At 44.1% G+C, this 27,478-nt stretch overlaps 3 protein-coding genes across 5 annotated transcripts in view; all 3 read left to right on the forward strand.

Moving 5' to 3' along the window:
• Window positions 1-2,179, forward strand: part of IQCH (IQ motif containing H) — a 50,953-nt gene extending 48,774 nt beyond the window's left edge. The window contains exons 21-22 of the mRNA XM_058811101.1: window positions 743-851; window positions 2,078-2,179. Of these exons, the coding sequence (XP_058667084.1) occupies window positions 743-851; window positions 2,078-2,179 (211 nt within the window). The remainder of the gene's footprint in view (window positions 1-742; window positions 852-2,077) is intronic.
• Window positions 2,180-6,482: 4,303 nt separating this feature from the next.
• C10H15orf61 (chromosome 10 C15orf61 homolog) lies at window positions 6,483-10,982 on the forward strand. Of its 2 annotated transcripts, XM_058811654.1 has the most exons (3): window positions 6,483-6,822; window positions 8,597-8,743; window positions 10,747-10,982. In XM_058811654.1, the coding sequence occupies exons 1-2, from the start codon at window positions 6,483-6,485 to the stop codon at window positions 8,722-8,724; spliced, it is 468 nt and encodes a 155-aa protein (XP_058667637.1). In that variant the 3' UTR covers window positions 8,725-8,743; window positions 10,747-10,982. The 2 variants fall into 2 exon arrangements, with proteins under 2 accessions (XP_058667637.1, XP_058667636.1); XM_058811653.1 differs by lacking the exon at window positions 10,747-10,982 and having other exon boundaries at window positions 8,597-9,265.
• Window positions 10,983-17,097: 6,115 nt separating this feature from the next.
• MAP2K5 (mitogen-activated protein kinase kinase 5) overlaps window positions 17,098-27,478 on the forward strand; it is a 119,967-nt gene continuing 109,586 nt past the window's right edge. For both annotated transcript variants that reach the window (XM_058811212.1, XM_058811213.1), the window contains exons 1-3: window positions 17,098-17,317; window positions 23,312-23,360; window positions 26,046-26,113. In XM_058811212.1, coding sequence (XP_058667195.1) covers window positions 17,183-17,317; window positions 23,312-23,360; window positions 26,046-26,113 — 252 coding nt within the window. In that variant the 5' untranslated portion in view covers window positions 17,098-17,182. The remainder of the gene's footprint in view (window positions 17,318-23,311; window positions 23,361-26,045; window positions 26,114-27,478) is intronic.

A 27,478-nucleotide genomic window follows, 5' to 3' on the forward strand; every position in this document is an offset into this window, starting at 1 on the left:
AATGGGATCTGCTGATGGTCTCCCAGCACAGAAAAAGCCTCTGCAGGAAGGGAAAATCTGATTTTTTGGTAGAAGAAAGAAGAAATAAACTCAACTTGCAACAAAGAGGATTCCTGTTGTCTGCCATCACATTTTCAATGCAACTTCATAGCCTTAATTGGGAGCTATTTTCAAGGTTGTAGGAGTTGGAGCTTATGAAGTAACTGAAATACCTGAAACATCTCAGAGAATTACCAATTTTATTCCATCAGAGATCTGTGGTCGATTCCAGTGCATGAGGTACATTATTCCTCAGTGAAATTCCCTGTCCCGTAAGGTGTGGGGAGCCTGTGTGGACCTGGGAAACCAGAGCCTCAAAAGCCACAACAATCCAAGGAATGTTGATCCTGCTGAAATGTCTTGCCCAAATTTTAGGCTGAAGTTTTTCCCAAGTGATGTGGGTGTTCCAAGTGTTCTGCTGCCTCAGTCCTTCCTCAGCAGTCACCTTTTACTTGGAGTAGCTGAAACCTCTCTGCTTACTTCTGCTAAGTTGATTAATAAAAATTATTTATTACACAAATCCTTCCCGTTGACAAGTTAAAATGGAGCCTCATCTTTCATATCTCCCTGAAGATTTTCACCTTGTGAGATTGAAAATCCTCATTAAATTCCAGCACCAGGCAGGCACAAATGAGAGGGCGATTGTTTTTAAGCATGTGAAGGGAATCATTGGTAAACTCATTTGTTTGGATATCATTAACAGAACAATCGGAGAGGATCTCCAGGGGGTCCTCCTGACCTTTGCTCGCAATCTCTTCATCATCCATCAAGAAATATCAGCACCTAATATGCAAGGCGAGACCAATTTTAAGGTGAGGTGTTAATTAACTAACGATCCTGGTTAATTTCTGTACAAGGCCTGCAAATACCTCATGCGGGATCATAAACAAGTGCTAAACCATTCCTTTTTTATCACTGCCTGTGTGTGGTTTACAGTGTCTGGGTCAGTGTAGTGGGTCTCCTACAGAACCCGTTAGTTAAATTTAAGTTTGAAACTTTTTCTTTGAAAAGAGGCATCCTTGAGAGTGAAATTATTTGTAATCTAATGTTCCTGAGTGTCCTTTGGAAGAGCAAAGGAGCTGTTGGCACTGCCTCACACAGTTCTGTCACAATTGCCTGCTTTATTTTAAAGGGACACCATCAAGGTAAGAATCTTAAATTAGAAACAAATCTCTCAGTTGGTAATAACTGCTTGGATTATTAACACTCATTTCTTCTAAGAGGCAGCCACTAATCCATTCCTTCCCACCCTCACCCTGCCATCCCTTTCCAGGTGGATTTTGTCCCCAATTTTCTGTGCTGTTGGAAGGTGCCCATCCCAGAGGGGAAGTACAAAGCTCAGGGGCTCACCCTGGGGAGGTTCCCCCACCCTGCAGCCAAAACCAGCAAAGAATCACCAACCCAAGCCCGTGCCCTGGGACAGGCCCTCCTCACAAAGCTGCTTTTGATCCCACAGAATTGCTCAGCTGCCCACAGGGAGCTCCTTTTGCTTTAACTTCATAAAAACTTTCCAAGATGCTGTGTGCGTTTTGTGAAAGGTGAAGGGGAACGCTGTGTTATATTTGTATCTTCAGTCATGTCACATAATTTATAGCAGATTTCTTTCCACCCTGACTGGATTTTCCAGTAGAGTGTGAAATGACAGATTTTGGGGAAGACATAATTAAATTTCAACATGTTACAGAATAAGCAACAACAACAACAAAAAAATCTCATTTTTCAATATGAGGGAATGAAAAGCAACCACTGAGGAAAAATAAAACAGAGAAGTTTTCTCCATTGTGCACGAACATATGTGAAATAAAACACCTGTTAGTTAATTAGGAGCACAAATTGTATTTTTATTTACCTGGGATTTGTACATATTTACTAATAATTTCCCCCAGTGTCTCCAAAGTAATATTAAATTTAATTGGTGCATCCTGTCCCGTGTAACCCTGTTACCTCTTCAAGGCAGGCACTGCCAGCTGTGCACCCTGGCTGCTGGATTCCATTATAATGCCCATTAAATAACTTGTATTCCTGGAATCTGTTACAGATGGCAATTCGAGACATTGAAGCAATTCTAGGAGTTACAGCAGAAAACAAACTGAGATTGGAAGAAGAGCAACCTTGGGAAGCAGATGCTCTGAAAGAATAGTTAACAGAAAATGTTCAAGTGCCTCATTCCTTATGCTTCTGGAAAGGCTTCCTCATCTGTAAGAACAGGTTTGGTTTTCCTTCTGAGCTGGTGTGTGAAGTAGCATTAACTGAGAGAAAATCTCTGTGGCTGCTGCCTGTGGCACTGGGAACATCCCACCTTTCTGGCTGGAAAGCACAGGATCATCCCAATGCTCCTCATGTCCCTGTTGGCATTCCTGGAGTTCAGCACGTGAGTTAAAAATCTCATTAATGGGGTCGTGCTGCCTTTGTCACTGATTGAGCAGGGGGAGCACATCCACTGAAAAGAGCCCTGGGAGCCCAAATTCCCTTTCCAACAGGCTGAAACACTGAGCACTGAATGAAAGGAGTGCAGAGACTGCCAGGATGGGCAGATGCAGAGACTGGCAGGGATGGAGCAGCTCTGCAGGGAGGAAAGGCTGGCACAGCTGGCATGGTTCATGGTTCACCTGCACAGGAGAAGCTTGGGGTGAGCTCAGGGTGGCCCTGAAGATGGAGAGAGACTCCTCAGGAGGACCTGGGGTGCCAGGACAAGGGGGAATGGCTTCAAACTGAAGGACATTGGGGTTACCTGGGGTATTAGGAAGGAATCTTCCCCTGTGAGGGTGGGCAGCCCTGGCACAGGTGCCCAGAGCAGCTGGGGCTGCCCCTGGATCCCAGCAGTGCCCAGGCTGGATGGGGCTTGGAGCAGCCTGGGATGGTGGAAGGTGTCCCTGCCATGGCAGGGGGGTTGGATCTGGAGGATTTTTAAGGTCTCTTCCAACTCAAATTATTCCATGGGTCTTTTGCCTATACATGCTTTAATTTAAGCCCCACTCCATCAGTAATGCCAGCAACCCACATTCCTCTGCAGAGCCATCTCTATTGTTATGCTGCTTTTTCTGTTATCTAAACACTTTTGCAGCAGTCCTTTCATGGTCATTTTCAAATTATCAAAAAGAACAGTAATAGCACTAATTCATCAATAGAATTCTACTTGCACTGTGATTCCCAGAATTCTATGACTTTTGCAGGTCTGTCCATCTGTACTTTGGACACTGGTGACCCTTTTGGTCACAACTGCTGTGCACTGTTGTTAAAGGACAACATCATATTTGTAAAATCATCTTTATCCATCAAATCTTTAATATCCCAACAGACAACACACTCTACATTTTACTAAGGAAGAGCAGATCTCACTGCATGGAGCTTTTATCCTAGGAATAGCAAATATCCTTGGGATTAGTTCCCAAAAAGCTCAGGCCAAACCAGTTTTACCACAAATACTAAACAAGACCAAGCAGTTGCATGAGATCAGCCCCCAGTTTTCCTGACAGCAAATCTTTGATCCCTCAGCATGACACATTATTTTCTGTGGAGTTTTTTCCTCTTCCACTTTGATCACAGAATTAATTCATTGCAGATAAAAACATTTGCATAAATGCTGGTTACTGCTTCAAATAAAAATCCACAGGAGCATTTTTAACTCCTGGTTTTATTGCTGTTTTACATCAGTGTGGTGCTGGGTTTGGATAGCCCACAGAGACTTTGCCAAGGTGGAATTTAGCTGCACTTGAGCTGGTTTGCAAAGGGTTAAGGAAAAGGAAGCCTTGATCCAAGCCAGAACAACATAAGGTCTGAGAGGCTCATTAGTTCACTGGCACTTGATAGACTGCAGTGTCCTGGGAGGAAATGGAACCTGCACTTCCTTCTGCCTTTGTTCTGCCCCGACAAAAGAAAACTGTACCTGTGTTTGCAGGAAACAAGTGACCTGAAAGTTCCCTTGGTGAGAGAGATTTCACAGCGTGTGCAAAGTGTGAAATGTATTTTGAGGGGGGGAAAAAGAAAGTTTTTAATTACTACTAACACTTCTGAGCCTTGAGCTGATGGAAGGATTGAAAACTGCTCGGCAGTCTCTCACGTCCAGCTCCCATGCTGCTGGTGCCAAAAATGTGGGTTTTAGCAATGCTGCAGATTTAAAATGAAATTATAATGTTGTTAAAAAGTCAGGAATATATTCTGTTCACACTACTGGATTATTTATTCCCACTCATTAAAAGAGTAATAGAGTTGTTGAACTGTAGATTGAATTTCAGAACATGAAATGGATGGGAAGAAAACAGAACAAGTGTGAAGCAAAAGATTAAAGGTGGCCCAAGTGTGGCTTCCCATCAGAAACTGCCCCAAAAAATGCCAGATTTGGGCAAAAGCTGGAGCTGGCTCCATCAGAAACTGCCCCAAAAAATGCCAGGTTTGGGCAAAAGCTGGAGCTGGCTGCTCAGCTGCAGGGAGTGCAGGAATGCTCGTGGAAGCAGGTGAGGGCCAGCAGGTTTGGCAGCAACTGCAGTGGATGCAGACAATTAAAATAAAGGATTTGTGCTCCCCAGGAGTCAGAGCTGGAAATGGAGATGTTTGTTTAACTGGCAGCACTTGGTGGATTTTGTTTCAGCCAGAATTCAGTGCAGCACAGACCAGGTCATTCTCCTGAAAGAGCTACCTGGAGCTGATGAGACTGGAAACTGGGTCTCCTGTTTTAGGTAGTTGGGTTTAAAGCCCTGGGTAGAAGAAATAAAAAAAAAAGCTTTTAGCCCACATTTCCACATTTAGAATGACAACTCTGAGCACAGAGAAAAAAAAAAAGCAGTTTATCAACACAACTTCCAGATGTCTTCTGAAATGAAATGTTCACCCTCCCTCTTTCCTGGAATATCTCCAGCACCTCAAGATCAGGAGAATTCATCACCTTCCCTCTAGGTTAAGGTAACAAATCCCTGCATTTTTAAGGCTATCCTTAAAAACTCGTATCAAATCCATTTAACAACAGGATACTGTAGCTCTGAGGCATCCCGTTACATTGTACAGATCCTCTGCATTTCATTTTAGACTGCAGTACTTGTTATATTGATGAAGAACAAAAGATTAAGAACTACAATCATTGACAACCTTCATTAATGTAATTAATGAAACACAACAGCATTGCATCACTTTTAAGGTTCAATACTTTATTTCACCCCTTCAGCACAATACCACATTCCAACTTTTCTATCCTCAGCCACCACTAAAGAAAGATATTAGAGCTAAACTATATGCTCTATTAATTACAGGGAGGTGAACTTGAAGGGGAAATTTGTTGCTGGTGATGATTAATAATTACTTGTTCTACACACATGTAGTACAGTAAATAATCAGGGCATATTGTTGGGTAGTAACTGATTAATTAGCATGTTCATACTGGATAGCTCCATGGTCTAAGATTGCTGAGTTTGAGATATTGCTTGCAATTATTGAAAGAAAAAATCTGTTTCCATTTCTCAGTTTTCAGGACTTTTCCCTCCCCTCTCAAATAGAATGTTAAATGGTTCAAAACTTTAGCTTTTAATTAGAAAAATGGAATATAGGCTGTGATTTTAAAGTATTTCTTTGAAGGGGTCTGACACTTGAAGGTTTTTAGGGAGGTCTGCCAGGTAAACCTGGATACACTCCTGAGCCTGGGTGGTGCTGCAGGTGCTCCCTCAGCATCACTAAAAACACGATTGTCCATTTTTTGGTGATGCTCTCACTGTGGGGCTCAGGATGGTTCATCCCCTCAGCACGGGCAGCTCCAGCACAGCCTCGGTGTGTCTGTCACGGAATCCCAGGATCGCTGAGGCTGGAAAAGCCCTCCAGGGTCACCCAGTCCCAGCTGTGCCCATGCCCACCTTGTGCCCAGCCCAGAGCCCTGAGGGGCACCCCCAGGAATTCCTGGGACACCTCCAGGGATGGGCACTGCAACCCTCCCTGGGCAGCCCCAATGTCTAATCCGCCTTTCTGGGAAGAAATTCCTCCCAACGTCCAACCTGAGCCTGCCCTGGCTCAGCCTGAGGCCGTTCCCTCTCCTCCTGTCCCTGATCCCAGCCCGATCCTCCCGGCTGTCCCCTCCTGTCAGGAGTTGTGCAGAGCAACAGTGTACCCCCGATCCCCCTTTTCTCCAGGCTGAGCCCCTTCCCAGCTCCCTCAGCCTCTCCTGGGGCTCCAGCCCCTTCCCAGCTCCGTTCCCTGCCCTGGACACTCTCCAGCCCCTCAGTGTCCTTCCCGAATTAGGGGCCCAGACCGGGGGGAATTCCCTTCCATTCCCGAGCCGCTCTGTTCCCGGGGCCATTCCCTCTCCATTCCCGGGCGATCCCGGACCGTTGTCCGGCTCCGTTCTCTCTCAATTCCCGGGCGATTCCTGCTCCGTTCCCGTTCCATTCCCGCTCCGTGCCCGTTCGGTTCCCGCCCCCGGGCGGCGCAGGCGCGCTGCGGGCGCAGGCGCGGAGCCCCGCGGGATGCGGGCGCTGCTGCGGCGGCTGCACGGCGCGGCCGTGGCGCTGCTGCTGTGGCGGGGCCGCGCTCCGTCCCCGGCCCGGCCCGCCGCCTCCGAGGTGCTGAGCCAGCACCTGCGGCAGCGCCGCCTGCCCCACTGGACCTCGTTCTGCGTCAAGTACAGCGCGGTGCACAACGACCAGTTCGGCCTCTCGCACTTCAACTGGCCCGTGGACGGCGCCAACTACCTGGTGCTGCGCACCGGCTGCTTCCCCTTCATCAAGTACCACTGCTCCCGTGCGGCGCCTCAGGACCTGGCGCTGCAGGACGCCTTCTTCACCGCCCTCAAGGTGCTCAACGCCGGTGAGTCCGGCCTGAGAGGCGGCCTGAGGGGGCGGCCTGAGGGGGACGGGACCGCGGCTCGCACCGGGCAGCTCCGCTCCCTCTCCGTCTCCTTTTCCTTCTCTTTCCCTTTCTCACTGTCTTTCCTCGCTTTCTCCTCTCTTTCTCTGTCTTTCCTCACCTTCTCCTCTCTTTCCCTGTCCCTCACCTTCTCCTCTATTTCCCCTGTCCCTCACCTTCTCCTCTCTTTCTCCTTTCCCTCACTTTCTCCTCTTTTTTCTCAATTCCTCTCTTTCTCTCCTGTCCCCTCTTCTTCTCCTTTCCCTTCTCCTCCGTTTCTTTCCCCCCTCGCCCTTTCTCCTTACTCCTCTCGTCTCTTTCCCCCTCCCCTTCTCTCCTTTCCGTCCCCTCTGTCCCTCTCCCGGCGTTCGGAGCCGTGTGCTCCGGCAGGGCAGAGCCGTAACTCGGCGCTGTCGGGGCTTTGGCCGGGCTGGTGTGGCTCTGACCCCTGAGACAGGCACAGATCGCGCTCTTGGGGTTTCAGCCGCTCTCGCCTTTGGCAGGGAGCGTTTTCCAGCTGGAAATCCGAGTGCCGGGAGGAACTTTGTCCTCTGAGCAATTCTGGAGCGAAACTCTGGCACGCAGTGTCTGGTGCAGGGATGGTCAGGCTGCTTGGATCCTAACGTGCTGCTGGAATAGAAATCCTTGTAATAAAAAGGCTTTATCAGCACCTTATTAATATAAAAGTAGATATAGTTTTGAAGTATATTATTCCAGAACTTTGGCTGCAGATTCAATGCTTATTTGAATGCCAGCATTGACAGTGCCAGTGCTATAACATTTCATGCATTCTTTATTTTCATATTTAATTTCTTAAAATTTCCTTTTTTTTTCACAAGCCTTCAGTGACTTTTTCAAAACGTGTCTGCTGCTCTTAATTTTCTGACCTGATGTAGTGAGAAAATATAATCAAAAAGATTGATTTCTTAATAGCACCTTTAAATCTGATTTTCTTTTTCCTTCCACCCACTCACACCTTTGTTTTTCTCACAACTACCCTTCATGTTTCATACTTAAATGATTGGAAAACATTATTTAAAAGGCAATCTATTTCCCTCAGAATCTTGCTTAAGCACTCAGCTTCAAGCATGTTAAATTTGGTGTTTCTGAACTCAGGCCTTAATCCAGCTCTGTTTTTTCCCCTGTAATAAATAGAATAATTTCTGTAATAGATGGATAAATTGGCAAGGCTAAAACATGTCACTTAAAAAAAAATAAATATATATGAACCTTTTTGCCCATTGCAGTTCTGTTGGAGCTGGTAGTTTTGTCTGCTAATCTGATTTTCCCCAGAGCAGCTTCATGTTGATCTATGGATTCACTGCCTAATTTTTTAATTTCTGCTCTGACATAGACTCCAATAACTTAAATTGGATATTCTGGGAGTTTGGGTTTAGTATTTGAAGATATAAATATAAATATAAAATATATAAATAAATATATATTTAATCAGTAGAAATCATGTGTACATGGCAATGTTTTGCTTCTTTCATGTTCTCCTCCTCCTGATTTCTTTTTCTAATAATTCCTGCATTTTCCTGCCTCCTGCCTCGTGCCAACAGGAAAGATGTTGAGCACTGATGTCTGTATTTAAATAAAGACAAAATATTTCTGGGGCAGCTTTTCCAGGGGTACTTTTTCCCTCTCAGTTCATTTTGGAGCACCGTTCCTCGCTCTGAATTTGCAGTTAGGATTTCACCCTGTGTGTGTGTAACGTGTTTTTATCTCTCCTCAGGCATCCCAACTTTACTGTATGGAATTGGCTCCTGGTTCTTTGCCCGTGTCACAGAGACTGTTCACACCAGCCATGGCCCAGTCACCATTTATTTTCTGAACAAAGAAGATGAAGGAGCCATGTACTGAGCTGAATAGCTGTCCTCTGGTGGGTTCTGGGTACAAATATCTGCTGCCTTTGACTAAAAACACCTAAAAAAATTGGGGTTTATACTGTGTTCTCATACTCAGTGTGCTGTTTCAGGAAGCTGCCTGGACTTCTTGGTTGTGAGAGATTTATTTGTGCAGAGGTGTGAGGTTGAAGAATTAGAATTTCTGAGGGTATGTCTGGAGCTCAGGGACTGGTGCTGCTGGACAAACTTGTGATCATTTCATTAAAGAGATGCATTTATCAACTTAGAGAACTGAATTGTAGCCTGTAAGCAAGGAGACTGTGAATGCACTGACTTTTCCAGAATGTTCCTGAAAAGATAAAGCTGCTCAGGTGTAATCCTGTCTAGGTATTTCATAATGAATTAATTGTCACTGGGTCTGAATAAATCCTTGGCACTGAGTGGTCACCATCACCTGGAAGAGTCTTTGGTGGGGAAAAAAGCCCACCCTAAAACAAGTGCAAAATGGCTGTATCACATTTCTTGAAATGATATTTAAATAAAATGTCCAAAATACATTTGGTGCTTGTATCTTTTGCAATTCTTGAGCTCCAGATGTGTGGTGTTATTTTTCTTTTGATTGCTTTATAGGTAAGTACAAAATCTAAGTGATGTAGAAGATTTAGCTCCCTGTGCTAATTCACAAATTGCTGGTGCTTTTAATTAATGGGGAGAATGAGAAGAATACTACAAGAATATCTCAGTTTTTGAATGCAAAATAACTGATTGCTCCAGTTGCAACCAAGCACAGCTTTAGGCACAAACAATGACAAAACAACTTCATATCAGTTGGAAACCTGGGCAAAAATAAAAAGCTTTTGGGGAACTGTTTGGATGGTGGAAATCTGGAATTAATGGAAACAGGGAGACCTGTGCAGGATCTACTGCTGGTGCTGGGATTTAGTGCCAGCAGTTAATGCTGCCAGTTCCAAATCCCTCAGCTGGTGATGGAATTGGTCATTCCAGTTGTCACGAGTCAAAAAAGAAATGTGAAATGGGTAGGGGCTGCTTTGAAGGGTAATCACTTTTCCTCAATAAATCATTATCAAGCTACAGTATAATGTCATTTAAATACTTTTTAACTTCATTCCAGATAAAAAAGTGTTTTCCACTTAATGAAGCAACACATGTGGCTTTTCTAAAAGCAGCAATAAACACTTCCAGCAGAGAAGTGCTTGCACTGGTAAATTTTGGAGAATATTCTTGCCACAAGTTAAATGCCTCAAAGAAGCAGAGATGGCATTACCAGGACCCTCGTTAATAAGAAAAATTGCAGTTAGCATTTTCCTCGAGCTGATTTTCCCCGCAGCCCATAAGTTTAAAGTCAAATACTGCTCACTCACTGCCAGAGAGCTCATCAATACCTGGCTGTAAAGGTTTAGGCTCAACACAAGGTTGATAAAATGGTTTTTAATTACCAGACCATAAATACATTTCTTCATTGGAGCTGCAGCTCCTCTCCCTGCAGCTGGTTTGATTTCTGATAATGGGCACTGCTGACTTTGCTTACCTGTTTTCCAATAGCTGCAGCAGCAGCCCCTGGCCTGCAGTGATGGGCAGGGCTCCTTGGAGAACATCCCTGACAAACTGCCCTATTGATTGCTGCAATTCCGTGCTGCTTGCAGCATTAAATGGAGCCCTGATCTCTTGTTCAATGATCTCACTGTGTAACAATTAAGCAAATGTAATATTTTCTTGTATTACATGAAAATCAATGGACCTCTTGCTCTCGGGAAGTTGATGGTGCTAAAGGATGAACTGGGAGATGTCTGAGGGCAGAGTGCAGATATGGGATGGCTCGTTCCTTTCATGAGGGCTTGCACTTCTTCAGAGGGAAAATGAGCTCTTTGTCAGGGATAACTTCAGTTATTAAATCATGAAATAATTTTCATCATGTGTGGCTATAAACCCAGCCGCTTTTTTCAAAGGTGAGATGTTTCATCTGACTTCCACTCTTGTTTTGCTATAAATACCAACTTCTCTATTTTTTATTGCTCAGGTTTTGGCCTGAATGCAAGATATTGGAGGCCAGGAAGATTTGTACCACCCTGTCTCAAAAAATTCTGCAGCACTCAGGGATAATTGATCCACAGGATGACCCTTTTGACTTCTGACAGATTTGATCTGCTCTGCCTCCCATTCAAAACAAAGTTTAGCTCCCCTGCAAGCCTCGCCTTAGTTATCTCTTTGCTGATGTTTAAATGAGGCAGAGATGACGTCCCAGAGCTTTGTTTCACCTCCTTTAACTACTCCAGAGAAACGAAACGCCGAGGATCAGGTGGCTCCTCCTTGTAGCACCTCTTTAAATAATAATGATCCTTGTGGGCACCTGAAGCTGCAGCAGCGGCGCTGTCACCCCTGGGCCGGGTCAGCGGGCTCGGGTGTCCCAGTTAAACTCTGCTGCTGTCACTTAATGGGAAATGCAGCTGCTCTGCGGAAAGATCAATGTCCAATAAAGGCTGCACAATCAAATCTTGTTGCAATGATTGAGGTGCTTAATTGCCTTTCAAAGATAAGGTGGTAATCAACACACGTTCAGCTGATCTTTTTTACCGCCTCAATTACACCCTGATGGCAGAGCCAGGGCAGGATCTTTAACTACTTATGCTTATTAAATCTTACCTGGCTTCTGAAAAATTACTTAAGCCCTGCAATCGATAAAGCCCAGCTCTTAATTACTATATTTCACTTTTAGGCCTTTTTGTATGCTTGATAAATGTTTCACCTGAGACTGCATGGTGCTAATGAGCTACCCCAAGAAATGCCCTTTTCTGCTGCTGTCTCCAAATTGTGCTTAAATATTGGTGGGTTGGTTTGTTTTCCTGAAGTTTTGGGGCTGCTGATGCAAACCTTTGTTTTATTGAAATATTTTTAGATTTAATTTCACTCTTTTTCTCACCAGTTGATGAACTATGTGCAGGTGGACCCAGTTCAACACAAAGTTCTTAACTTTTTTCCCCCACTGTAAATTAATTCTGGACTTAAAGATTGGATTTGAACTCCTAAATATTTATGATTAGTACTCTCATGTTGTCTGAAAAATCAGTTTTTGTGCTCTTTTCCTGCTCCCCTCTCTTTCCCTGGAGCAATATCCAGAGCTTTTCTCCTGCTGACCTTCCATTGACTTGGGCAGAATTTAAATCTGTCCTCACCTTACCTTGTGTATTGACCTAAATCTCCTCACAAACCATAATTATAGATCTCCCTGATGTATGTTATTATTATTGAATGAAATTTAGGTATTTTTTAATAGTTAAATGCCCTTAGGCCTCTGGTTTAGTGCAACTTTTCCTGAAACAAAGGGGATTTTGCCTCATGTATTATTTACTGTGGCCATTTAATTTATATTGGCTTTTGCTGTAACCCCTTAATCATGTTCACTACAGAAAAGTGAGTTAATAATTCTGAGAGTTGTCTTGATTTCTTTCCCTATTTCTGGAAATAGAAGTTATTATTTAAATTTTGGGCTGTATTTTTCAGTTTAAATACACCTAAGAACAAGTGGCAGCTTCAGCACTGCAGCCAGGGAATGTAAAATAAATATTGTCACTAGTATATTGCAAGTTTCCTTGAAAGATTTATTTCATTTCTACAAAAGAATAAGATGTTGGTTTTGCATTTAAGTCCTAAAAAGTCAAACACAAACAACTTAGAGTGATTTTGAAAGTAATTGCATCACTTTAAGCACAGTTTATGAGCCCTGCTGTAGTTCATTATAAACCCAATTTATTTCTTGCAGTGATATTAATAATCCTAATAGAATTAAAAGTGGAAAACATGATTAAAAGCAATCCTTCAGACAAAAACTCTGATCAAGGGAACTTTCAAGTTTAAAATGTAAATATCAGATTAGAACACTGATTTTTGAACAAGATTACAAAGTCAAACCTGTTTTTTTTTCCTTAAAAGAAGAAATGCCATTAGATATGATTGTTACATGCTCAGTGATTCATGGGCCTGCTTATGTACTTTGTGAGATATGAATAATTTAGTAAGAAAAATCACAATAATTTTGTTGTTACTCAAGAATTTATAGGTTGACAGAAAAACAATTATGCAGCCCCTGGAGCTGGTCTGAAGGGGTACAGGAGCATCATTAACCACACACAGCCCAACTGCTGGAGTTACCTTGTCACAAAATCTTCTTGTTTTCAAAAGTTATTCATAATTTAAAGCAAAAACTAAATATTTACTGATTTAGCATAAATCAGGTTTACGATTGTTATGTTTTCTTTCAGTTCAAGGTGAGTTTACTGTTTCAAAAGTTATTCATAATTTAAAGCAAAAACCTAAATATTTACTAATTTAGCAGGAATTAAGTTCACTTTTGTGATGTTTCCTTTCAGTCTGAGTTGGGTTTACTGTGGAAAAAAAGGAGCTTTAAAAGACCTGCGTGAGGCCAGTGAATTTCCCTGTGAACTGGAAATAAGATGAATTTATTTCCTGATATTTGGGTCCCAGACAATTCTTTTGTATTCCAGAGCCACTGCAGAGTGCCTGGGAGGGCAGTGGGAGCTGGGTGGAAGTTTCACTGCCATTTTTAAGGAATCTGAATTTGGTGAGCCTTTCCAGGAGATGCCTTTCAGGGAGGAATATCTTTAGAAAGCCTGGACACTGCTGACCTATTTTTCACCAGCCTGAGGGAATTCAGTTTGCTGCACTCACAGGCAATTGAAAGGGAAAAAAAAGTGAATTTCACTGTGATATGTTATTTATCAACATAGAAAGTTAGATATTTGTATCTTTCCAAAAAGACAGGGAAATGTGTGTTCCTAAAACAACCATCAGGGGCCATTTTCTCTAGGAAACTGAGAATTTGTCCTTTGTTATTTATAATTGCAGCCTAGAAACTGGTGCAGGGAGGAAGCAGGGATGATAAATTGAGTTTGGTGAAGCAAGGGCTGGCACAGAGATCCTGATTCCTCCAGGTGTGTTTTATACTCAGTGCCTGAATTACAGGTAAGGTGGCACAGCACTGGTAACAGCAGTATTCCAAAATATTTTCATAGTCAAATGGGAATGATTTAGTCTGTTACATAATAAATACACATTATTCCTAGGTAATACATTATTACATATTAGTTATATTATTTTTATTATAACATTATATATATTTTATTTTCATAACATTATATTAGTATATTATTTCTATTATAACATATTTTATTATAACATATTTTATTACAATATTATTATATTATATTATTTTATATTATATACAAATAGAAATAAATATTATAGAAATAAATATAAATAATATATTATTTATATTCTATATATCTATATCTATACCTATATCTCTCTCTCTCTACATATAATATATATATAATATATATATTATATGTATATTATAAAAATATACATACATATATATATAATATATATATATTATATATATGTGTATATATATGTATATATGTATATATGTATATTTTTTATATCTATAATTATTCCTAGGACATAGCTGGGAAAATTCTAGTAATAATGAGATTATTGGAGATGCTGAGTAGGATGCAGAATGAAATCAGCATTTCCTGCCTCTCTCCTTGCTGTGCCTCCTTTTATCCAAGGGGATGAGTGCAGGACTGGAGGAACTGGGGATCCTGATCTTGGTTTTAATTCACTGTGGGCATTTTCACCCATCCCATTGCTGAGAATGAGCTGCCCCCTCCCTCTCAGGCCAGGAAAAGCTGAATCCTCATCAGGCACCGCAATATTCAGGAGCAGGGCCAGGGGAAGCAGCTCTTGTTTCCATCCCTCTTCTTTTTATAGACTTCTGCTGGAGGGACCCAAAACTCTATTTCAGGGTGTTTGTGACAGAGCAAAAATAGAAAATTTCTTGTGCTGGGCAACTTCCTTTGCAGTGGGAATTAACCAAGCAATAACTTTTTCCTTACTTTTGGAGTAAATTATGTTGCTGAGCAAATCCCTGGGAGACAGCATTTCCCATCCTCACGGAGGCTCCTGCGAGGTTATAACGATTTTGCTCCTCACTGTGTCAGCACTCTGGCAATAAATATTTATTCCTGCGTGGGCAGCTCGGGCTGCTCCCGGTGCTCTCCAGCGGCGCTGGAAAGCAGCAGAGAGCAGCAGCACACTGCAAGAGGCAGCTGCTGGCAGCCTCTCCCCCCTCACTGATAAAAACCCGAATTTAGGGAAGCTGTGGCTTCACCATCCTCTAATTAAAGCATTGACGCCTCGTTCCTTGGGGATTTTGGGTGCTGTTCCCTTGGGGGTGGACAATCGTTTTGGATATGTGGTTATAAATGTTGTGTTGTCTGCATTTAGTGGGGAAAATCAGGCTTTTAATTATTTAAATTATTTTTAATGAGGATTCTGGAATCCTTGTAGTGGGAACTTGAACTTTTTACAGGGAGATTCTTGGGCTGCTCAAATGCAGAACTTCAAGAATATTTTATATTAAAAAATCATGGATTGTGTTCTCACAACACCAATTTCCCCCACCATTAAAGAATAATATATAAATATTGGTGACATCTCATAGCAAAACTTCTGCAACACGATAAAACAAATCTCATCAACATTTGCTTCAAATGGCATATTTCAAATGAAAATTTCTGATTAAACTTGGGTTTTAAAGAAGCCTGTGGCAAAACCAAACCTGTATCAATAAATATGTGCTCGATGTGCTGTACTTCTTAAGATATAAAAATCCTTCAAGTTTGCAAAACTTCTGCAACATGATAAAACAAATTTCATCAACATTTGCCTCAAATGGCATATTTCAAATGAAAATTTCTGATTAAAGTTGGGTTTTAAAGAAGCCTGTGGCAAAACCAAACCTGTATCAATAAATATGTGCTCGATGTGCTGTACTTCTTAAAAAATAAAAACCCTTCAAGTTTGATTACACAAATCAGAATGGGGGATTAAGGTTGTGATTAGCCCTGGAAAATCGACGTAATATTTATGCAAATTTGGCAAATTGAGTTGGTTTTCCCCATAGTCTCATAAATGAAGAAGACATTTTAGAAAAATTGCAGGTCTATAGAAATTCCATCATTTTGTGTCCTATTCTTTAAAATTTAATAGAAAATGACTCTGATTGAAATGGAGCTGAGTGAGAGGTACACAGGGACTGCAGGTAAAAGGTTCATTTGAGCAGAAAGATGTCTGTGTGGGCACCACCAGTCCCTTAGATCCTTAGGAGCTGGGGCTCTATTAATTTTTAGTATATGAACTAAATTATAAAGTTATTGAACAGAGAGAAAATTTATCTCTGTTAATGGCCATTGAATTTTTTTTTTTCCTAAAGCTCAAACTAAGTAGAATCCGAATATGAAGAAGCTTGAAGATGTTTCAGGAATTAAATATACCTCCCTTTCCCCCCCTCTAAATTGATAAAATAACTCAAATAGTCCAGTTTGTCAGAGATGATAATGTGAGAGAGTGTGATAAAATGCACAGATCAATAGCCCACAATTGAGATTAATGCTGTTCTCTTCAAAAAAAAAAAAAAAAAAAAGGTGGATTGTTTTATGCTGCAGAGCTGTGCAGAGCAGAGAGCTTTCCTTGTGACTTGTGGCAGTGAAAAGCTGGTTTGAAAAGCTGAATTTGGGGTTTTGTGATGGCAGAGCTGTCAAAACACTGGGCAGGGAGAACTCAGAGATGGCAAAACTGTACCTGGACATCAGAGAATTGTACCGGGGAATTGTCCCGTCTGGGACTCAGAGAATTGTCCCATCGGGAACTCAGAGAACTGTACCTGGATATCAGCCCTGGAGAGCTGTAAAGTGTAGGAGCTGTGAGGTGCGTGACTGCTGGACAGCTGCCCCCAGCCCTTCCCTAACCTGCTCCTGCAGCTTTTGGGCTGGCCCGGAGCCCATCCAGTGCCCGTTCCCAGTTTGCTCCGCAGGGACACCGAGGCAGGGATGGGCAGAGCCGGGCACGGAACCCCCAACTCTCACCCAGCACCGCAATCGCCCTCCCCGTGTCCCCGAGTGCCACAGTGGGACAACCCCGGGCACTTCGGGGGCAGTGACGGCCCCAGCTCCGCGGGCAGGTTATGGCAGCGCAGCTGGCACGGCCCGGAGCTTGTGTTCGAGTTTGTGTTCGTGTTCGTGTTCGTGATGGGACAGCGGGAATCCCGGCCCGGCTGGATGGGCCATTTAACTGCGCTTTTCCTGTCAAAGCACGAGGCGCAGACAGAGGAACGCGATTCACCGCGGGGCCGGGCCCGCCTCCTCCCGCCCATGGCGCCGCCTCCCCTCCCTCTTCCCCTTCCCCTTCCTCCTCCTCCTCCTCCTCCTCCTCCTCCTCCTCCCGCCGCCGCACATCCCCTCCTCCCGGGGCTGCGTTTTGGTTCCGGGGCAGCGGCTCCTTCCTGCGGGAGGGCGGTGCAGGCTGTGCCCGGCCCGGCCCGGCTCGGCTCGGCCCGGCGCGGCGGCCGCAGCATGTGAGCCCGCGGGGCGGGGATGCTCTGGCTGCTCTGCGGCCCCTGCGGCGCCATGGACAGCCAGGCGCTCGTCATCCGCATCAAGATCCCCGACGGAGCCGCCGTGGACTGGACCGTGCACTCCGCGCCACAGCTGCTCTTCAGGGATGTGCTGGTGAGTGAGTCCGGACAGGACCGGGACCCCCGAGCCGGCCCGGGGGATGGCACCGGGACCCCGCTCACGGCCCGGGGGATGGCACCGGGACCCCCGAGCCGGCCATTAGGGGATGCCACCATCCCCGCTCCGTGCGCCCAGGGTGTCGGAATCCCTCCCCGGAGGTGTTTTTGGGGTGTGTTTTGGCGGAATGTTTAACGCTAGGATGGTTTTTGTCCGTCCCGGGCCAGCGCCGGCGTTGCGAGGTTTTGGGAGAATGCTGCAGGTGCCAGGCAGGGGCATCGTGCCCCGGTTTGGGCTGGAGGGAACCTCTGCAGTGCCCAGATCCGCTCCCGTGCCGTGGGCAGGGACACTCCGGGTCAGGGCATCCCCTCCTCCGGGCCTTGCGATGGAATTCCCTGCTCAGGAGAAGTGTGGGCTCTGCGCCGGGGCTGGGCCACCGCTGCTCGTGTGGCATGTCCCCTCCTGAGCTGGAGCCACCGCTGCTCGTGTGGCATGTCCCCTCCTGAGCTGGGGCCACCGCTGCTCGTGTGGCATGTCCCCTCCTGAGCTGGAGCCACCGCTGCTCGTGTGGCATGTCCCCTCCTGAGCTGGGGCCACCGCTGCTCGTGTGGCATGTCCCCTCCTGAGCTGGAGCCACCGCTGCTCGTGTGGCATGTCCCCTCCCGGGCTGGGGCCACTGCTGCTCGTGTGGCATGTCCCCTCCTGAGCTGGGATCACCTCTGCTCGTGTGGCATGTCCCCTCCTGAGCTGGGGCCACCGCTGCTCGTGTGGCATGTCCCCTCCTGAGCTGGGATCACCTCTGCTCGTGTGGCATGTCCCCTCCCGGGCTGGGGCCACTGCTGCTCGTGTGGCATGTCCCCTCTCGGGCTGGGGCTCTGCTCTGCCTCCTGGCCCTCAGCCCCTTCCCTGCTGTGGCTTTGTGTCCATCTGCACACAAGGATGCTCTGCTTACTCAGAAATGGCAGTGGGTGTTTGTCCTGCTCAGAAATGAGAGTTTGCCCCGCTCAGAAACGGGAGTGGGTGTTTATTGTGAATCTCACTCAGAAATGGGAGTTTATCCTGCTCAGAAATGGGAGTTTGTCCCACTCAGAAATGGGAGTGGGTGTTTCAGAAATGGGAGTGGGTGTTTATTGTTTGTCCCACTCAGAAATGGGAGTGGGTGTTTATTGTTTATTCCACTCAGAAATGGGAGTGGGTGTTTATTGTTTATTCCACTCAGAAATGGGAGTGGGTGTTTGTCCCACTCCCTCCCAGCCGTGTCCTTAGCCCAAGGGGCAGCTCAGGGTGATGCTTTCTGCAGCCTGCCCTCACCTTGCCCTCCCAGCACATCCCAGGACTCTGTCTGTCCCCATTTCTCTAAAGAAAACCTTCCCGCCCCACCCCTCAGGTGCACATTCAGTTTTTACATCTATTATTAACTCTGGACAGAGATTTTGCAGGTGTCTTTCAGGAGGTTGATCCTGTGCAAAGGACACGTGGGGATGGAGGGTTGGGTTGCTGGAAGATGCTCAGTGTTGGGCCTGGAGGGTTGCAGAGCTAACTGGAAGGGATGACAGAAATCCCAGCTGTCCTTTCCCCAACATTTACCATTATTCATGACTTTCTGTAGATGGAGGAGAGGGAGCAGCACCTTTGACAGACCAGGGAGGTTTTTGGGAGGGGCAATTTTCCCTTGGTGGTTGCACAAGCCTGTGGTGACCCTCTGTGCCCTTAAACAAAAGTGGAGCAAATGAGTCTGGTTTTTCTCCAACTCTGCTTCATGTTTTTGTTTGTTTTTGCCTTTTTTTTTTTTCCCCAAAATAAAGTGAAATTACCCCTGATTCTTGGACTCTCCTTTGCCATCCTAGAATTACTGCAAATTCAGGTTGGCTATTTAAAAGTAAGTAGCGGCACTGTGGCCAGTGGGTGACAGAGGCTCTGGAGTGGGCTGCTGTTCTTGTCCTGTCCCACCTGCGCTGCTGATGAGAATTTCATTTATTCCCTGTCAGGCTGTTGCAGTCAGGTGCTGCTGGTTGTGTTTCAGGAGGTGCCATCACAGCATTCACCCGGACTTAATTGGTCAGATAAATGCAGGAATTAAATGAAATAAATTCAATTAAAATAAAATAAATTAAGTAGGGCTTCATTCCACTCAGGAGTGGTGGGTCAGATAAATACAGGAATTAAATGAAATAAATTAAAATAAAGTAAATGAAATAAGGCTGCAGTGCGCGGAGGAGTGCTGGGTGTGTCCCCACCTGGGCAGGAGTGGGGCTGCCCTCAGGGTGATTGCTCCCACCTGGCAGCTCCAGGTGGTTTTTCAGGGGTTTAATTGCTGCAGAATCAATTAAAGAGCCCCGGGAGAATTCAGGTGTTCCTTGTTGAGGGCAATCACTGGGGAGCAGCAATCCAAGGATGTTCCCCAGGCTCTGAACAATCCCTGTGGGGCTGCCTGCAGCTCCCCAGCTCCATCCCATCCCCGTGCCCCTGTCCCAAGGCGTTTTTGGGATTTTCTGTCCTGCTGGAGCTGCAGAACCACGCTTGGGACCAGCCCCAAACCAGGGGAATGTCCCAGAACCTGCACCCCTGAGAGCAGATTTGGGCTCCTCTTCCTTCCAGGTGGGTCCCAGGGGCTGCTCTGTGTTCAGAAAGCCCCATAAAATTACCTTTGAGATTTTGTTTTATATATCTAGATGAATTTTAAGCTGATTTTTGTTGATTTTGACTCTCTGTGAGTGTAGCCTTGCAGCCTTTCAGGCTGCTGAAATGATTCTTCTTATTTCGTATTTTCAGGTGGTTTTTAAGGTAATTTTTATTAATTTTGCCGCTCATTGAGTGCAGCATCAGGCTGGTGTGCAGGTTTATTTCCATCCCCATTTTCAAAGCTGTTCTTGGTGGTGTCACTTGAAATAAGTTCTGTGTGTATCAGCTCTGCAGGCCTGTGAGTTACCAGTAAATAGCTTTATTTTTAAGGCCCCACTAAATGAATTACAATAAGCTCATTTTTTTTTCCCTCAAGCTCTCTGCATTCCTCCTGTCAGTGGTATTTAAGCACTTGGTGTTAATTCTGGGTAACTTCACATTGTCATAGTGAGATAAAACAAATTGAATTGGAATGTGAGAGCTGTGGCTTCAATATTTACCCTGGCATTTGAGCAGAGTTTCACATTTTCTGCTTCTTCAGAGAACAGATTTGGTTTTGTAGTTCCTCTTGCACCTGCTGTTCCCTGATTTTTCCCCTCATTTTTAGGGATTTTTCTGTTCTGTATCGCTTACATAAACCACTTGAGCAAGTGGATAATATTTTATTATAAAATATATATTATGTATAATATAATATAATATATATAATATATATTATATATTGTATGTTTTATATATTTATTATAAAATACATATATTATATATTATACCTTATATATTTCATATTGTATATATAATATATTTTATTAAAATATATATAATATATAACATATATTATATATTGTATATTATATATATTTATATAATATTGTATTATATTATTTATTATATATAATATTATAATCTGCGTCCAAGTGGGAGTATTTTATTGCTCACGGTCTCTGTTGTGATAGCAGAAAATCCCCTGTGCACGTGTAATCCTTTGAAATTTGGAATAATCCTTTAATCCTGGGTCAGCCCGGGGTCTGGGGTTGGGATGGGCTGGAGCTGCTGCAAACACTTTGGGAATTTCACCGTGATGGGATTTCCCTGCCAGCCTGGTTTCTCTCAGACACACTCATTTAATGGAATTATTGAGAGCTGGGCAAAGCTTTGGGGGCTGCTGGTGCTTATTTAGTGCAAGAGTTGGGGTGTGTAATTCACTTATTGATTATCACTTAGGTATTAATTACTTTTTGATTATTATGTACTATTAAAGAAGTCTCAATACACAGAAAAAGTTATTCTGGATGGGTGCAGGAAAATAAGATTTATTTTTAAAATCCCTATTTCAGAGCTTTGGGATATTTGGAGTTTTCCAAGCAGAATTTTGGGGTATCAGAGCTGCCTTTGAACCTTCCACACCCCCTTAAATTTAAATACAGTTTTTAAACAATTTTAAAATCAATTTCTTAGAAGCATCTGTGTGCCCATAGAGGAGGATTGACAAGGGGCTTAAATCTATCAGAGTTGAAGTGTGTTTGCTCAGGAATTTCCAATGTTTGAATGAATGGATTTAGAAATAATTAGTACATTCTTCTGTGTAGGCAAGGCTGATTTCTTATTAGCAGTAGTGGCTTTTGACTGAGGCTGGTAAACCCTGCAGAATGGAAGAATTTTTATCAGCATGGAAATATTTTGGTGGCTTTTTTTCCTTTTTTTTGCCTCTACAAATTTACAATTCCGCAATTAATCCACACTGCACGTTTCTGGTGTGCAGTAAATAGTTTGAATCGCATTTCTTGATTTATTTTCACATCCAAGACACCACCAGAAAGTTTTGTATTTATTACTTGCTTCAGTTGGCTCTGTGGAAACCCTGTGCCGCTTTCACATGTTATTAATTGTGTCTGTGTGCCACAGAATCTTTAATTTCATCCTTTGAGATGAGAAATGGAGGGAGCAGGAGTGGCAGGACATCAGCGCAGCTTTGCACCCTGAGAGGCTCCAGGGGCTGTGCTGCCGTAAATCCCGGGCTTCATTCATTCCCAAAAGTTCATTTTTCCTGCCATAAATCCCAGGCTTCATTCATTCCCAAAAGTTCATTTTTCCTGCCATAAATCCTGGGCTTCATTCATTCCCAAAAGTTCATTTTTCCTGCCATAAATCCTGGGCTTCATTCATTCCCAAAAGTTCATTTTTCCTGGGGGGCACCAGGAGGGGCAGAGCCACGCTGGGCATTGGGGCTGTGCCCTGGAGTGGCTCCTGAGGGGCTGGGGAATGATAAAAACTGGGAAAATTGATAGAGGAGCTTCTCTGGTACCAGCAGAAAAAACCTGGGTTGGAGCAGGGATGTGGAGCTGGAAGTGTTGCTGCGGTTTGGCTGGAAAAATGGGAAAAGCTGAAAAAATGGTAAAAGCACCTCTCTGGCACCAGAAAAAAAAAAAAATGGGTTGGAGCAGGGGTTGGAAGTGGAAATTTTGGCTGAAAAATACTAAAAGCTCTTCTCTGATACCAGCAAAAACAAAAAAGGTCTGAGTTGGAGTGGGGTTTGGAAATTTTGGCTGAAAAATGGTGAAAACTCTTCTCTGGTATCAGCAGAAATGGCTGGGTTGGAGGATGGATTGGAGCTGGAAATGTTGGTGTGGTTTGGCTGCAAAAATGATAAAAGTTCTTCTTTGATACCAGCAAAAAAAAAAGGCTGGGTTGGAGCAGGGGTTGGAAGTGGAAATTTTGGCTGAAAAATGGTCAAAGCTCTTCTCTGGTATCAGCAAAAAAATATGGATTGGAGCAGGGATGTGGAGCTGGAAGTGTTGGTGTGGTTTGGCTGGAAAAATGGGAAAAGCTGAAAAAATGGTCAAAGCTCTTCTCTGGTATCAGCAAAAAAATCTGGATTGGAGCAGGGCTGTGGGACTGCATTGGTGTGGTTTGGCTAAAAAAATGATAGAAGTTTTTCTTTGATATCTTCAAAAAAAGGCTGAGCTGGAGCAGGGATTGGAACTGGAGATGTGTTTGTGTTTGGTGTTGTGGAGCTGCCTCAGGCTCTGGCTCTGCTCCTTTGGGGGTTTCCAGTGAACCCCCCCAATATTTGAATGCTCCTCCTGAGTTTTGGGGAACTTCAGATCCCAGCCAAGGCTGACAGAGCCCTCCAAACAGGAGAAAATGGGTTTTTTAAAGCAAAAGAAATAATTCATAAAGCTCTGTTTATGGCTGGTTTTGGTCAGCTAGGTGCCAATTTTCTATAACCCAAGGGAAAAATGGATTTTTTCACCTGCAGGAACAGAGAGCACAGAGCTGTTTGCAATGAGGGGGGAGTTATTTGGGAAGAAAAGAGTTTTCCTGAAGGGGAGGAGAAAAATGAATTTAATGAATTTTTCCTTGCATTTTTAGGATGTCATTGGTCAAGTTTTGCCAGATGCAACCACCACAGCATTTGAGTGTAAGTGTGACTTTTGTCAACCAGTTCCTTTGTCACGTTGCTGGGCTGTAACTGAAATAAATCATTTTTATTTCATTCTTCTTATATTCTGATTATATTTATTATTTTAAAATAAGTGATATTCATTATACATCATGGTTAAATATTTATGCATTAATGCAACTTTAATAATGGCACTAAAGCAAGCAATATTTTATTATTTAATCACATCTGGAATATTTCCACACAGGAGCTTTAATTACCAGCCTGACCTTACCATGCTCTTACTCCTCAGTGCAGTTTTATTGCTCAAATTAAATGAAAAGTATAAACTACCTGTAGGTCTCAGCTTAAAATTGTAATCTTCCAATCCTCCCAGCAAGTATTTAGGCTAATATCTGTTCTTTAAACCCTGTTTGTTTTTATTTTTGGAGGGGTTCCTGGGGGATTGTCCTGTCTGGAGAACAATCAGCTGCAAAGGGGAGGAAAATACTGAAAAAATGGGAGTTTTTTATCCCAGGGGATAAAATACTGAAAAATTGGAGTTTTCTTCCAAATGGAGCAGGCTCCTGCTGCTCTCTTTTAATTTTTATTGTATTTTTCCTTCTGTTTTCCTTTGAGATGAAAGGAAATTATGATTTTTATTATATTTTTTCCTCTGTTTTCCTTTGAATGGAGGGGATGGCAAGATGTGAGTGAGGGGGGACAGAGCAGATTTGAGATGGGGCCTTTAATTTTTATAATTTTATTTTTATTTCTCCCCTTTTTGGAGCTTTGGGGCTCATTCTGCTTGCGGATAATCAAAGGAAATATTGATTTATGGTCCTTCCAGTCCTATTTAATGCTCTTTTTCTTTTCACACCTTTGTTTTGAGAGAGGGAAACACAATTTTTATTTCTGAACCTCGGCGTTTTCCCTGCCCTGCTTTTGAGCACCAGCCCTGGGCTTCCAGAGCCTTGCCATTTATGGGTTTTTTTCACTTTATTTGGTGTTAACATTTGTGTTTTATCCCTGGCACGTCCCACACGAGCTGTGTGTGAACTTCATGCTCCATCAGGGCAGCACCCACAGCGGCAGTGCCATGCGCAGGAGTCTCCTGGAAAATTCTGATTTTTTTGCTCTGCCTCCCAACATCTGCTCCTGTGCCTTCCCTGCGTGTCTCTAGTCTGTCATTTCCAGCTGCTGAGCCCATTTCCCTGCCACTTTACTGCCATCTCAAATATGTTATGGATATTGATGCTTTTAAAGGGGTTTTTTTTCCTTTTCCCCCCCCTGGATTTTCCTGCTCGGAGCTCAGTTCTCCATCGCTGCCTCAGGTGGGGGTGGTTGTCTCCAGGGCAGCTTTTGGTGGGTTTTGTTTTGGTGTTCCCAAACGCAGATTTCCCCCTGCTCTCCCAGCCCCGGTGCCCTGAGCATCCTGAGCATCCTCCCATCCCACCCCATCCCTGCATCCCAGTCCTGCTGGCTGCAGCTTTGGGAATTTGGCTGCTCAGGGCTTCTCTCCCATCTGCTGCTCTCTGCTCGGGGTTATTCTGAGGCTTCTTCCTCCATTTTAAATGGTGCTAAAAATCCAGCCAGGACTGGGGGAGTTTTTAGTTTTGGTTCGTGCTGGAAAATCAGATCTGAGTGCTCTGGGCAGGGAGGGAAGCCTGGAAATCTTTCTGGATCTGTTTTTGGGATGGTAAAGGAGCTCTGCTCAGGTTCAGGGCTGATTTTCTTCTGGTTTTACTCTTTGCCTGGTTAATTTAGATTAATTTTTACTTTTTCTGCGTCTTCATCCGCATGTTTTCAATTCCTTCTGTTTGTACCACCACCAGGAATTCTGCAGCTGGGAACTGAGTTAATTCCTCAGTCATTTCAAAGGGATGATGTGGATTTTTTTCTGAATATTTTGCTAGAATTTTCCATTTTCCCCCTTTTTTTTATGGTCCCATCTCAGTCTGTTCCCTCTCCCCAGACCTTTTATCCATAAATCCATCTCTCTTCTGCTTTCCCTCTGATCCCTCTTGTGGATGTGTGCTGCTCCAGTAGCTCTCTTCCTGTTTGAAACTTCAGTTTTGAGGTTTTTATGTTTTATTCTTTTATTCTTCTGCATTGCTTTGAGTTTGGTCGTTTGTGGGGGGTTTTTTTTGGGTTTTTTGTTTTTGTTTTTTTTTTTTTAGTGGTTTTTTTTTTTTTTTTTGGTCTGGGTTTTTTATAATTTTTTTTTTTGTTTTAGTTTTTTGTTTGTTTGTTTGTTTGTTTCATTATTACTTATAAAATTCTTTTTCATTATTATTTCCAGAGGCAGAATGAACAAAATCCTTTACTCACACAATTTGAATTCCTTGGGTTGTTTTTTCCCTCCCGGATTCTTGGGGTTTTCTCCAGATTCTTGGTTTGGTTTTTTTTTTTCCCAGATTCTTGGGAATTCCAGCTTGGGGAAGTTTTGGGGAGGGAATTCCAGCTTGGGGAAGGTGCTCAGCTTCAGGAGAGGTTCTGGCACTAAAAAAACCTGCTGAGAGTGAAGTTTGACAAAAATCCCAATTCTTGCTAATCAATATTTGGAGCTAATATACAATTTTTACGTTATTATTTCAGAGTCCTTGTGCAGTTTCTCTTTAAGTTTTTTGGTTTTATTTGCTGCTGGGAGTGCAGATGAAGCCCTGCCTGTGTCAGAATTGTCCCTGTCCCCTTCCCTTGCTCACCTGGTGCTTCCTCTGGCAGATGAGGATGAGGATGGGGATCGGATCACGGTCAGGAGCGATGAGGAGATGAAGGCCATGCTGTCCTATGTGAGTACACTGCCACAAATCCTCATTTTTCCCCGTGTTTATCATTTTTTCTTGGTGTTTTTTTTGTCCCACAGTGTTTGACTGGGCCATATCCCCGTGTTAAATTCCAATTTTTGATATTCTGCATGGAATGGAGGTGCTTTCACACCAGATCCATGGACAGGCTCCACTTCAAAAAGAAAAAAGACTTGTTCACTTACTGATCATATCATAAACATTAAGAATAATGCATCTTAATGACTTTTGCATTAGGTATAGTGCAGGCTAAATGGACTATCAATTTCTTGTATTTTTTATGCAGTACTTAAAGTAACGGCTCATTAAAAATGAACCCCTGGGCTCTAAAAATTTTTCAAAATCTACTTTCATCTGGAGACTGCCTCACCCCTCCTCACAGAGGAGTTTCATTGTAGCTGCAGGCTCAATATTCATGGAGGATTTAAAGATGTGGTTTGTGTTTTTCAGGGGAGATGGATGTGGCTGCGTGTGCCTTTGTGTAGGTAGGGGTGTGTGAAATCTCTGCATCCCCATTAAATAGAAATATAAATAAATATATCCCATTAATAGAAATCTCCTGCAGGAGGGGAAGGGTGCAACTGATGGCCACAGAATCATTTGGATAAAGGGGGGAAAAAATATCCTTGAACTTCTCTTTTCAAAGGAAATGAGTGAGCAGGAGGGGTAAAAATGGGGATTTTCCCTGTGGTCCAGAAGGATCAAAATTCCCATAAATGACCTGGCAGAGCCCAGCCCTGTTTGGGAGCACCCAGAGCTGATTTGGGGGGAATTCAGAGGATCCCAGACTGGTTTGGGTGGGGAGGGAGCTGAAATCCCAACCAGGGAACTTTCCCGGGCTGCTCCAGGGGTGGCCACAGCTGCTCTGGGAATTCCAGCCGGGAATTCCTTCCCAAAATCCCACCCAAATTTCCCATTTCCCAGTCTGGATCCATTCCCTGTGTCCTGTCCCTCTGTCCCTCTCCAGCTCTCCTTTAGGATCTCTGAGCATCTCCTGGTCCTTCCCTTCTCCAGGAGAACATTCCCAGCTCTCCCAGCCTGGCTCCTCCCCATGTTCCAGGTGGCTTTTTGGGATTTTTTTCCTCCCCAGATTCTTGGGAATCCCAGCCTGGGGAAGGTTTTGGGGAGGCAGTTCCAGCTTGGGGAAGGTTTTGGGGAGGGAATCCCAGCTTGGGGAAGGTTTTGGGGAGGGAATCCCAGCTTGGGGAAGGTTTTGGGGAGGGAATCCCAGCTTGGGGAGGGAATTCCAGCCTGGGGAAGGTTTTGGGGAGGCAATTCCAGCTTGGGGAAGGTTTTGGGGAGGCAGTTCCAGCCTGGGGAAGGTTTTAGGGAGGGAATTCCAGCTTGGGG

The sequence above is a fragment of the Ammospiza caudacuta genome, chromosome 10 (assembly GCF_027887145.1).
Source record: "Ammospiza caudacuta isolate bAmmCau1 chromosome 10, bAmmCau1.pri, whole genome shotgun sequence".
Taxonomy (NCBI): domain Eukaryota; kingdom Metazoa; phylum Chordata; class Aves; order Passeriformes; family Passerellidae; genus Ammospiza; species Ammospiza caudacuta.

Bases quoted from the DNA above. Each gene is read 5' to 3' on its own strand.
- C10H15orf61 (XM_058811654.1), top strand. From the start codon at position 6,483: ATGCGGGCGCTGCTGCGGCGGCTGCACGGCGCGGCCGTGGCGCTGCTG. The intron at 6,823-8,596 runs GTGAGTCCGGCC...ATCTCTCCTCAG, and splicing joins CCTCAAGGTGCTCAACGCCG to GCATCCCAACTTTACTGTAT.